The 13647-nt window shown below is 33.1% G+C and overlaps 1 protein-coding gene across 6 annotated transcripts in view; it reads right to left on the bottom strand.

Annotated features, from left to right (window-relative positions):
- Nucleotides 1–13055, bottom strand: part of Dll (homeotic protein distal-less) — a 48873-nt gene extending 35818 nt beyond the window's left edge. For 3 of the 6 annotated variants that reach the window (XR_012480628.1, XM_074255729.1, XM_074255728.1), the window contains exons 1-2: nucleotides 10990–13055; nucleotides 3269–3510 (exon numbers count right to left, since the gene is read on the bottom strand). Coding sequence is in view for 5 of the 6 variants with exons in the window: in XM_074255729.1 (XP_074111830.1) it covers nucleotides 3269–3510; nucleotides 10990–11467 (720 nt within the window). In the remaining variant the exon portion in view is untranslated. The remainder of the gene's footprint in view (nucleotides 1–3268; nucleotides 3511–10989) is intronic. The other 3 variants (XM_074255731.1, XM_074255730.1, XM_074255732.1) reach the window with 2 other exon arrangements.
- Nucleotides 13056–13647: the final 592 nt, after the last annotated feature.

Genomic DNA, 13647 nt, shown 5'->3' with positions numbered 1-13647 from the left:
AAGAAAAAAGCCGATTTTATGTTTTAATAATTTTTTTCTCACTTCGAAATATCTATAATTAAAATTTATAGATATATTTTAGAAGCAAATTAAATAATAACCTGATTGAAAAATATTTGTTATTTTTAAAATAAGTCGATATTATTTTTAATCAATTTTACGGGCCTCAGACCGAGAAAAAAATATATATGCACCTCATTTTAAAACAATAAAATATTCAGTCGAAGGATTAAATTCTTTACGACAAAATATGAATTATTTTATCTTAAAAAAAAAATATTAACGTGTCAAAAAGTAAACAAGACAATCTTTGGAGCAAAAAAAAGTTTTTAAAAAATGAAAACGTCTGTCTAGGCTAAAGGGGATGAAAGTTATTTTTTGAATTATATTAGCAGCGTATGCAGACACGCGAGTGAAGCTGAAGTAAAAAGTAGCATGTCGTTGCTTAGGGGTAAAAAACAAATACGTAAGAAAGGAAAGCAAATCAAAGCATGGGCAGAAATAAAAAGTTTAAGTTAAGTCTGGGAGCATAACCACGGACTGAGACTCGTTGTGAGCCCAGGGCAAATTCACGGCGACTTGTAGGTTATTTACAGCTTCTTGGCATGTTAAAATGCGTGTTTTCGACTGTATATATATATATATATATATATATATATATATGTACATATGAGATGGTATCCTACTGGAGGAAGGATAGGACGTGTATAGTTGTAGATACCGAGATCGGTTTAATGCACAAGCACAAAGGTGCTGTGTACGCCTTGAGATCGCGAGCACAGAGACGATATATGTATGTAAGTATCATATATTTATATGTATACATATAGGAGTATGTAGTATAGAGAAGGAAGTAACGGATGATTTATATCCGCTGCTACCAGTCCTGCTCCCTACCTGCGATAATACCAATTATTATCATCGCTTAATAACAGGCATTACTGCCAACATTGAAATAATGTGTGTACCCCCGTTGCTTTCTCCCTCAATCTCAGGACTTTGCCATCATCATCTTGTATGACTTCTTGCTCTCGCTTCTCGAAGGATCAGCCTTTTTTTAACGTCACCTTCATCTTTCATTTTTTTGTTTTTAACTTTGGTTTAAAATTATTTCTTACAAGTTTAGATTATAGATTTTTCATTTTCTTTTTTTTTTTTTTTCAATTTAAAATTTTGTCTAAAATATGAAAAAATTTATTGGGATTTTTTTGATAGAGAATTTTATTTTCTACAAATAAGGTCTCATCATTTTTTTTTTGTCTTCAATATTTCACCCAAAATAATAATAACAATCAATAAAATAATTTCGTATTTTTTTTAATTCAAAATTTTGACCAAAAAATGAAAAAAAAATTGACAAGGACATTTTTATAGAAAATTAAATTTTTTATTTATTTTCAATATTTCACCTGTAATAATAACAATGAATTGTTGGTTATAAATTTTTGTTGTTAAATATTAATTGACTTATTTAAAGACAATAAAAATAATACTAATTACTCGGAAGAATATTGCTAAAAGTTATATTTTTGGACGAAATAATTAACCAAAGTACCACATCACCGGACACGCAATCACGTAATATCTGGTATTTATAACTGCATTAATATTGTATACATAACTTGACAAACTTTAGAGCGTCGGCAAAAAAGTTAGACTCAAAGTAATTTTTAAAGATATGTTATTATTATTGCCGTTAATATTATCATAAGAATGCCAAGTAGCCTCGGAAATACCTTAAAATTGTCTTTTCTCGTACACGTTTCGAATAGCTGCACATGAGGGTCGCGTGCAATCTCGTGCGAATATTCCGTGCGCCATTTACTCGAAATATTCTATACAAAGTAGCTAAATACAACTGAGTCTCAATACATGTAAAGAATAAAAATAAAGATGGACATGTAAATGGCTTACAATTTCACTATTGTCTCATGCATAACGCTATGCGATTCGCTCCAATGATTCTTAGCCTGATATGATGACAAAATTTTATATAAATGTGATATCTCTACGCACGCATGCTCCTCATTTCCTTATTTCCTAGTTTATAATCCAAGAAATCGATTTTAAATTGTAAACAAATCCGATGATATTTTAGAATAAATCTCAGCTCAATGAGGGGTTGACGTGTAATGGATACATACATGTATCATGTATGAATTTTTTTATTTTCTTTTCGCGCAAAGATATAATTATCCCGTAATTACCGGGTAAGCTTAATAATAGACAATTAAAAAAAATATTTTATAAGACGTCCGATTCCATGTAATTAATTATCATGTAATGGCTTCATGACTTCTGACTACTGAGAAAAAAAAAATTGTTGAGGCTAAAAAAGTCGCTGCCGACGTCCTCGAAGTTAGAATACAAAATTTTTTTAGTTTTGAAGGATTTTGAGACGAAATATTGAGATTTTTTGGAGAAATATAGAAGTTTAGGATCATATGGTCGCTGTTGAAGGCGCCATGTTGGTCAGAAGTTTGAAGACACTGCGCTAGAGGTCGCTAGTTTGTCTCAATTTTTTTAAATTAAAATTCCGGAAGAAATATTGGAGATATAAAAAAAATTCCAAGAATTTTTATTTTAGTCGGTAATTTAATCATAAAAAATTCAGTTTAAATTCTAAAAATCGATAAAAAATAAAAAAATGTATTTATTGAAGCTATTGTCGATGCCACGAGGGTCAATTATCAGCTAAACGATAGACTAGGGAGTATAAGTATACCCAGGGAGCTAATGAAATTATCCGGTCCGGGAGTGAGCCGTATAAACTATCACCGCCGAACTGGGAACTCAGTAGCGTCGAATTGACGGTAAATAAAATAAAATCTGGTCCTGGATAAAATGGATAAAATGGATAAAAAAAACTCCAGCTCGGGTTGTTGAATTATCAGATTTAAGGATAATTATTTAGTTTGTGGCTCGGAGATTTTGTTAGGAATTTATGTGAAAGTAAAACGGGAGCAGAAGCGTGAAAGACAAGCTGCATGCAACCAGACGGCTCTCAGATGACCGGGAAAATTTATAGCTCGGTCGTTAGTGGCCTGAACTAACACCGGACACTGTTGGCCAGCGCAACCCTATCCCGATGTCCAGGGCGTGCCGGATCGGTGATTTACCGAGTCATTTGTCCCGATAACACTGACAGATGCTGCCGCTTGGGATCTTGTTACCTACAAGCTCGTTTTTGCAAATTTGTCGGACTTTTTGCTCAATCTTACAGCCAATATTTGATGTTTGACGAGGTTGTAATCATAAAAAGACTCACCTGTGTCTGCGTCAACCCCAGGCTGGCTGCCAGCTCCGCTCGCTCAGGTAGCGCGAGGTACTGCGTCCTCTGGAACCGCCTGTTCAGCTGCTGAAGCTGCAGGCTGCTGTAGATCGTCCTGGGCTTACGCATCTTTTTGCCCTTGCCGTTTCTCAGGGAGCCGCCGCCTCCTCCTCCCAGCTCGTCTACCAGGCTTCCTCCCTTGTCACCCAAAGGCGAGAGGTCTGTGAACATACACCACCCTGATATCAACCTTCAAAATTTTGGTCTGTTTTTTCGTAACTTTGATTGAAAAAAACTAAAAAGTTTTAATTGGTTCAAAAATTAAATCATAAATAATTTTGATTTTGACTCAAATATTAACATTTTTAAAAATATGGGCTCATCCCGATGTTACACTCATCAAGAGCTTTCATTTAAGTATCCACATGCATTTTTGATATATTTTTCATATATACATATATATATAAAATATATAAATATATAAAAAATTGATGTGGGTATTCAAATGAAAGGTCTTGATGAGTGTAATATCGGGGTGAACTTATATTTATAAAAATATCAATAGTTCACAAGATACAAGGTCATTTCTTAGAGATAGTGAATTTTCCAATGCAGCCTAAATATTTAAATATGTAAAAATTCTCTCAATCTTATTTATTTAAAAACATTTTGTATCAACTTAAAATGAAAAACATTAAATTAAATTTTTAATATTAATTAATAATGATAATAATAAAATTTCTTACAATATAAAAGGTCAAAAAATATACTTGAAAAATTTAATTAAATTTGAGTATTGTTTAGGCGTGTAAATAAAGACAGAATAATAATATCCAATACACACATATACATAAATGATAATGATAATGAATGAAAAAAGAATAGTTGATGATGGGAGCGGTGTTTTAAAAGCATAACACAAGTCAAGCTCGCCTGTGCATCATATATTGATGAGAGAATATGATACGTCAATAATTCATAGGTCTGATATTTAATAATCCTTCTTATATCTCATATTAATACTTAGTACTTGATACTTCATATATCATATGCACACATATTAGCATTTTAATTTTGAATTATTTTATTCCATCTCCTTTCATTACTCATTACTCATTAATTCTCATTAGCATAACCCGCACTCAATTATTCTCCGACTGGATCCATGTGCTTGCTATTCTCGAGTACAGTAAATTCCAGACTTGCAACAATTAATAGTGGGAGGCTATTGTGTACGTGCTCCTACTTCTATAATGTGTATTTATATTTACTGGAATCTTAAAGCTCCTCAGACTTAATATATATTACTCATGTGGGTTTTGTGTACGTGAAATCACCCGCCGTTAATTAATGATCACTCATCACGAAATTAGTACTGTTAATTACTAAGAGAATAATGTACTATTAAAAATAAAAAATACCTCCTCTCAACGATGTTTTCACAACGCACACGCTAGTAGAAAAAGTTATAATCTGTGTCAGATGTCACACTTGTTTTTTTTTTTTTTAATGATAAGTAACTATTGTAATTATAATTTACGTGCTTTAAATTTAGTTTCTACTTTCATTTTGGATAATTTTGGGATTTATAAAATTAAAAATTTTTAATTTCAACTTAAAATATTTATATTTTATCTCAATTTTTTTATTTTTTTAATTATTCTTGGTAATAAAAAAATTACGTCTTGTAAAAAAATAAAAAAAAATTCTAATTTAATACAAATAAGTATCAAATATTTAATAAAAAATTTTTTTAGGTGTACTTTTTAATAAATTAACAATTTTAATAATAAAAAAAATTTTATACACTGATAGAAGGATTTGTTCATATATAATAAGCTTTATTAATAGTTAATAAATTATTTATTGAATACAATTTAATAAATATTTGTTAACAGTTAAAAAATATTTATTAAAATTTAATAAATTAAATAATTGTCTTCCAATAAATTAAATTATTAATGATTAATAAATTCTTCTATCAGTGTACACAAAAAAAGAATTTTTTTTTCTATTCAAATATATTTGCTAAAAAAAATTTTTTTTAATTTCAGTACCAGCTTGTATTAAAATAAAAATAATAATACTGACTAAAATTGGAATTAAAAAGTGAACCCTTAGAAATTAGCCAGAGCGAAAAGTTAAAAAAACAGAAACAGAGCCCGTATAATAAGTAGCATGAAAGAATAAGGTTTTATAAGAATAACGAGAAGGTGCATTTCGCGATAATATCTAGTGTCGATACGCGCGTCCGCGATGTTTGCCCGGCGCCGAGTTTAACCGCTCGTGTACACCAGGTTGAATCACGCGATCGCTACCCGATCTCCCGTAAACTCACACAGAACCGTCTCCATGCAGGTAACTTATATATAAAAGAACATATATATTGTAAGTATATAAAGGCTTCTTCTCCACATTGCAGTGGAGACTATACACGGCCGCCGCCGATATCTTCCTTATCCTCCTATCATCTTTATCTTCGCGGTTGTTTTACAGTTTACAGCTCGGCTCTTTCTGGAGCCGACTTCCAGGAGCAAATTCAGAGCACAGTTGACTTTGACTCTTAACTTTACAGTTTTATATTAAATTTATACAGGCATTAAATATACAATAAAATTGTGGATATATTCATCATAAATAAATCAAGAGATAAGTTACGATACGAGGGGAGATGAAGATTATTTTGTCGCTTTTGTATAAATACCGAGTATTTATAATAGACGATATTTTTCCACGCAATCTTTCAAATTATACTTTTCATCGCTTAATCACTTATGTTTATAAAGACATTTATATTTATTTTAATATTGATACTAATTATTTTCAATATTATTTCATTTTTAGTTAATTATTTTATGATTTAGAAGATTTTTATTTTTTTTTTGACTTCTATAAAAATATTTTTAATATTAAAAAATTATCAAAACATTTAAATAATTTTTTAAATTAATTATTTAATTAAAAAAAATTTTATTTTGATAAAAATAAATATTTAAATAGATAAATTTTTAATTTTATTATTTGTGTAAAAAAAAATTTTTTTTAATTAAATAAATCAATATTGAAATTATTCTAGAAAAAATTAAATTTGTAATTAAATAAATTAGATTTTTTTTTTATGTCTTCATAAAAAAAATTATTGATAATAAAAAAAGACAAATTTAACAGATTCTTTTATTGTTCTTCCGCGAAATAAATTTTAAAATCAACTATCTAGCACTTAATAAAAAAATTATGATAAAAATTAAGAATTAAATGTATAAAATTTAATTTTTAGTTTGAAAATTTACTAACTTAAAAAAAATATGAAATGTATGAATGTATTAAATACAAAATAAAATTCTATACAGGTTAAATTCCTGCAACCGAAAAGTGAATTTCGATGGGCCATGATAGAGCAGATACAATATAGTAGCAAATGGCGCGTGTACTAACAAGGAGCAAACAATAGCGTGTCCACTGACAATTAAGCGAATCGCGATTGCGATGCGATATTTATTATTTAATTAATTAATCAAAGGACGCCGCGAGTGTATCGGCCCGTGGCTCGCTCTGGATTTCCATCAGCACACAGATGAAATCTCTACAACTCCAACAATAACACCTAAAACGTGCATTAAATGTTTCATTTAGCCAAACTCACTTTTGTCACACGTCAGCTCGACACAATCACAATCACTGACATTTTTCGTTATACATTTCATTTAAATATCGATTTTTTTCTTAAAGCGAGAGCCAAAAATTTTTCTTTCATTTTTTTTTAAATATTTATCCATGATTTATATTTTTAATTCAATAATTTTTTTTTAATTTCCAATTTTTACACCCAAAAATTCTATTTTTAAATTGAAAAGATCAAAAAATATAAACAAAGATTTTTTTTTCTTGAAATTAAAAGATCGTAAGTCGAAAAAAAAATTTTTATTAATTTTTTTCACAAATTTAAAAATTTTTAAATTGAAAAAAAAATTTTATCACCTCCTTTTAGCAAAACCGCAAGTTTTTAAAATTCATCTTTTAAATAAGGGTTGAAAAAAGTTTATCAAAAGTTCGAAACAATATCCCGAGAAACGTGTACCCTATCTGACAACTAAAAAGTGCATTTAAAAGTTTTAATGGATTTCCAATGACGGTCAAGCTGAAATAATCTGTAATTTTATCGGTTGCCCTTGTCGAGAAACTTATTAAGGGGTTGCTCGTAAGTTACACGATGAAGAAATAAAAACTCTCTGGAAAATAACTGTCATTAGAATTTCCAACGAGACAGTTTTTGTTAACCCTTTCCGATAGTTTTTTCTCGATTAATATTGTATAAAAACGGGGTTAAGTAACCGATTTGCCTTCAATTGACCATCGGGAAGCCCGTCCGCCGGCAAGTGGATGTAATAAGGGTTGGAAAAATTACAGAAAAACAATAATACTTGATTATAAGTTTATGCAAGGGTTCATTCTTTATTCTTTATGCGCAGGTAGGCTTGTATTTTTTCAACCCTCCTGATCGGGTAACTGGAAGTAATCAGGGTTGCGAATTAAGCGCCATTTTATTTTATTAAACCGAAGACAGCTTTGCTTTTTACCCTCGCGGTAAAAATTCAACAACTTTGAACCCTTTTGTCTCGAAAACGTCTGGGGTTTTTCCCCCAGGGCTCGTAATTTAAAAGTACTACCTTGCGGTAATCCTGAATAAAGAATTACCATCAGCGTCACTGACATTTAACGCGCATGTAATGCAAGATCGCGGATTGATGATGTGAATTTTGAGCACTTAGCTGGATTATATATTGTGCATTGTGTATTGTGTGCATTTTATAGTCGAGTGTGGGCTACTGTATCGCGCTAAATGAAGGCTGGTAATGATAATGATAATCATAATCATAATAGTAATAGTAATAGTCATCATTACGCCGATGATGTTCACGGCCGAAGTCATATTGTTGGGAAAGACAATGACTGCCATCTGACAAGATCCGAGATAATGTTGTACCTTTTTTAACGATAACTAAATTTATATTTTTAGAAACTGTCATTAGTTAAGTACCTGGTTTTGTCGGCTTTAATTACTTTTTTACCGTTTCATCAATTATTATTTTATTAGGTTTGTTTTTTTGTAGATTAATTAATTAATGTTTTGGAATTTTTTCACTCAAAAAAATAATGTTTGATTTTTTTTAAGTAACTTTGTACTTTAAAAATTTTTTTAAAAAATTTAAGATTTAAATTATTCATTAAGAATATTTTTTGGAAAATTTTTGGAATTTGGTAATTTTTTTTAATTTTTTTAGACAAATTTTTTAAAGTGACATTTATAAAATTTTTTTATTTTAAATTTCCAAAAAAATAATTTTTTTTTGAATAATTGTTGTTATAAAAAATTTATAACAACTAAATCCAAAAATTTAGGCCTTTATAATTCTTAAAATTTAATAAAAACTCAAAAATAAGATCAATTATTATCAAAAACATCTCGACGGTATTTTTTTAAAATGTATTAATCACTAATGAGATAATCTCCGCTAGAAAAAGTTCAAACGACAAAGCGGTAGAAAATGTAATTACGACAAAAATAGAGCAAATGACACTCATAGCACAATAAAAAAAAAAAAAAAAAAAAAAACATATAAAACCCAACTTCGTAGAACAACTTTGATAAATCCTCTTATTAACTTTAATTACTCGTACGATCGCACTCGTTATCACTTATCACAAGCCCATTAAGAAATTGCCGAAGTTTATAACGTAGCCGATCTTTAATTTTTCAATAACAATATCAATTCGCATAGCGCAAGACATAGAGGCCTATTAAAAACTTGAATTTAAAGTTTCTTTTTTTGGAAATTCCTCATTCGAAATCGTGCAAGCGGACTACCTGGAGTTACATTTTTTGCCTCATTATTTCTACCCACGTCCTCGAGACTATACCTTAAATTTCTAAAAAAAAAGAAAGAATCGAATGTACACACATATATATAAAAATATTCCCTGCTACTATTTTAACACCAGACTAAATAATAGAATCCAGACAGAGTTTTCCATTTTCCGGGTCGTTTGAATTTCAGAAGAATAGAAGAGGCCTGAATGCACAATCCGTAGGATATCCTCCGAGCAACCAAATGAATATCCATGCGCTCAGCTGAAAGGGCATAATTTGTAACAATACCAAATCAGACTCGAGTTCCTCTGAATGAGTAATAGTAACATCATCATATAGAAGAACAAGAAGAAGACCAAGAAGAAGAAGAAGAAGGTATCTTGTTCTGTCATCTAAGTCTTCATTCAAAAACAAGAAGACAAATGACCTGGCAGACTACCTGGCGCCTGCTGCCAAGACCCCCGCGATTTCGGCGAGTACCAACCCTCGATTTGAAAACTTTATTGGTGGATTATCATATCAAGTTCGCGACTAATATTTTTAGGCTTCATGACTCAGGACTGGGCGATGCTAACATGCTCGAATAAATTATTGTTGTTACGTAGGTGATGTATTGATTGGGTTCACATGTTCTGCCGCGGTCAATATTATAAATATACATCGCGGAGATACTTATAGAGCCGATTCACCCCTAGATATGTCGCATATGTCTTGAGGTAACTTTCGTTCTAAGCTAAGTACTACTCTGGAGAAAGTAATGTTTTTTTTTTTTTTTAGAAATTTTAATGTTAATTTATCCAAAATGGTAAATTTTGGAAAAAATCAAAAGTTTATTTTGATTGATATTTGATTATTCTTCCAGCAATTTAAAAAATTTTAGATGAGTACGGTGTAAGATATTCCTCATTAAGAATCACTAGTTTTTTATAACACATTCGCGGGATTATTATTGCTATTATGGAAATATAAACAACGATTACAATTAATCGCAGTTAGATATCATTCGCACAACATACTATTATCGTGTCATCTTGATCATCCACTTCATGTACAACAACAATGGATTAGAATAAATCATTTTTATAGCGAAAACATACATTTATATCTAAATGATCAATGTTATATTTTTCTTGTGATCTAATGTGGATAAAAATAGTTATCCGACGGTTGGTGATAAGAACAATACAAGTTTTATGTGATGAAATTTGGTCTGTTTTAGAATAAATTAAAAGTTTAGTAGAAAATTCACATGAAACTCTAATAAAATTGATCTTCTAATTTTTTTTAGATCAAAAACAAACTTTTTCAAACTTCATTTTTGATTCTAAAAGGAAAAACTTCTAAAAGTAAAAAAAATTTTAAGTTTTCTTATGATAAAATTCCTCCAGAACAGATCAAACTTTTGAATAATTTCAAAAATCGGCTGTTTGATTTTAAAACACAATATATTTTTGAAAAATTATTTATGAAAGCACTGAAGCTAAATAAGAAAAATTCTTAATGAGAAAAAAAATTATTTTGAAGAAACTTATATCAAAAGAATAAATTCTTGAATCAAATAAAACTTCTAATTTCAAGAATTTTTCTCTTCAACAGACGATCCCATTTTTTTCTGGCGTTTTTATGTTTTTTTTTTTTTTTCATATTTATTTGAACGAATTCAACTATAAACAAGCATATCAGAAAAAAAATATAAATTAGATATAAGTATAATCTATATTTTTCTGACGAAAGACAAGACAATTGCATGAAAGCCGAAAAAGTTTGGATCCTGTGTTTTAAAACTATTCAGCCAATTAATCTTAATCTAATAAAAGAGTATCAATAGTAAAAAAAGTGGAATACATACAGTTAGGGTACTCACCGTCCTTGGGCGGTGAGGGGCATTGCGGAGCATAAGAACTGAGATGATATCCGTACGCATTGTGCTGGTGCATGGGCGCAAAAGGGTACCCAGCTAGTGCGGACCTGGGACTAGGAAACCCTGCATCAGAGTGCTGCTGATTTCCACTCCCGGGTCCAGAGCTCTGATGGCCCAAGGAGCCCACCTGGTGCGAGAACTGGTGTCCCGCGGAGACATTGTGACCTCCGGGATAGCCTCCCCTCAAACTCGCGGGGTTGTACAGATTGTTGTGCTGGAGCTCAATAAAGGCGCTCTTCCCCGACTGGGACACGGGGGTGCTGGAGGCGCTGTCTCCTCCGTTTCCCGGCGGGCCAGGAGTCACCGAGCCGAGTCCTCCGTGGTGGAGATGCTGGTCCATGTCGGAGTTTCCTCCCCCAGCGGATCCACCCCCGGCGCCCGCTCCCGAGGCCGGTCCCCCCGACATACTGTTCGGGGTCGGGGTGCTCGACGGACAGGGGTCGCCCGCCCCGAATGGGCTCCCCAGGTCCGTGAAGTTGAGCGTCGTCGTGCTGCCCGGGCGATCCACCTTAATAGCAACGTCGAGGCCGTACGCGGCACCAGCCGACGTCGCCGCGACTCTGAAGCCGCACGGAGCCCGAATCTTGGAGCTTGCCGATGCTTTCGCGTCGGCTGACTCTCTGTTAAGTTAGCTAAATCCTTGCTCGATCAACCACCAGGATTACCACTTCACATCCAGGCTTGACTGGTTATTATCGACTACTATTTACTGGCAATGACACTCGCGAACAACATCAACCACTAAACACCTAGTATCTCTGAAACCACCGCTACCAATTCCAACACTCACTAACGTCAGCTTCTATTGCTACCAGACACTAAATTGCCAACAATCCTCATATTCGTGATCTTCAAAGCTGTAAAATTGCCGGTTTCATAGATTTTTAACTTAACACCAAACTTATCAAAGCATCCAGGTTATAATTGATACCCGGTGGGTCATCAACGAGAGCTGCTAATTCAAGACACTAGTCTTCTTTGATGATCAGAAGCAATATGCACAATTTTAATTGACAAAAACTGTACATTGGCGCCCAACTTTAGTAAATTAAACCAAACTTATCAACGAATTATTGATGCCTGATGGTAGATCATCAACTAGAGCTGCTAATTCAAGACACTTAACCACCTAGTCTTCGTTGATGATCAGATACAGTTTGTGCACAGTTAGAATAAATAAAAACTGTATGTTTGGCGCCCAATTTCAACGAATCACACCAAACACTGATTAATAAAAATCACACATGAAACACTGAGCCGAAATAATTTATAAAATCCTCGGAACAGCACAGATATTAATAACTATTAATGGTAGCTCATTAACGATAATCGCCGTCGGGTAACCACAGTGTGATGACTTGTTTAAAAAATAATTGTCGGGTACTATAAGGTACTACTAAAGAATCAGTATTAGTAACAATTGACAATACTAATCGATGATGATTTAATATTGTTGGTAATGAAGAGGTTAATCCAGTTCAGGTCAAGGGTCCACTATTTAATCACTCCGCGAAAAAACTTTGGAGGACAGTAATGACAAGAATACGTAACGGGTTCGCGGTTTTCGCCGAGCACGTTTCAACGTTTAGGAGGCCTGGACACGGAACACACACGCGCGTCTAGACCAGTAACTGCAGTGCACACCGCGCGGCGCGGACCGGTATAATGATACATAATGAAGTTCGAGCCTCTCCCCGAGTTGTTCGAGTCAGTTCTTCAGTAAGCCGCTAGGAGGCATCTGGGGAGGCTCCTCCTACAAGTGGAGAGCCGGAGACGCGGATTGGCGCGCCCCTCCACTGGGCCAGTGACGTCAGCGAAGTGCATTGGTCCGAAGGAAGCCATTATGGTGCGAGAGGCGGGGCTTCAGAGGATACGCCCACGCCTACGATTTCAGGAATGTGGAAGGACACGCGTACTCACGCATTTATTGAGGATGAGGATTTTAGTGAGAAACTGAGAAATCCAAAACTCGCACCCTTTATAGTTAACGTATGCTGTTGTTATCTTTATCGATGGTGTTTCACTTTAACTCACTTAGCTAACCATTATCGTAAACTAACTGCGCCAGGACTCAGGATGCTCAAACTTTTCCGTTATACGTTTTACGGTGTGAGGTGCTTCAGAGAACCTTTAGCTGAGTTCTATCCGGAAGCTCGGGAAGATGAGGAATCGGTGGTTAGATGAGATTTCTTTCTTGAAGATGATTGTGGTGTAGAGTGCGTTCAGCCATTTATTTTTTACATTTCAGAAATGATATGGCTGATCCATTTTGAAAAATAGAAATTTAAGATTTTTAATCCTTTTTTTTTTTTTGTCATGTGATAGAAAAAAATTTTTTAATTCACACCCAACCTTATTAAAGCATTCTAAGATTTTCCCATCAATTAACAACAAATCACTTGCACTCTTCTAAAAAAATCATCGAAGAAAGCATACACCGATCCTGGATCAACTTTCGTGAGACTCGGCAGCAGACACGCCCAGGGAGGTCGAAGATCCCTCGACCTCCGTCCACTTACTTTCTTGGCTTACGTGCAACATGTTTGCACAGATAAACCAGGATTGAACAGTAAACACCTAACGACG

This window comes from Cotesia typhae, unplaced genomic scaffold (genome assembly GCF_013202065.1).
Source record: "Cotesia typhae breed Kobodo isofemale line unplaced genomic scaffold, CoteBio_Ctyphae scaffold_152, whole genome shotgun sequence".
Taxonomy (NCBI): domain Eukaryota; kingdom Metazoa; phylum Arthropoda; class Insecta; order Hymenoptera; family Braconidae; genus Cotesia; species Cotesia typhae.
This window is presented reverse-complemented; position numbering and strand designations above follow the sequence as displayed.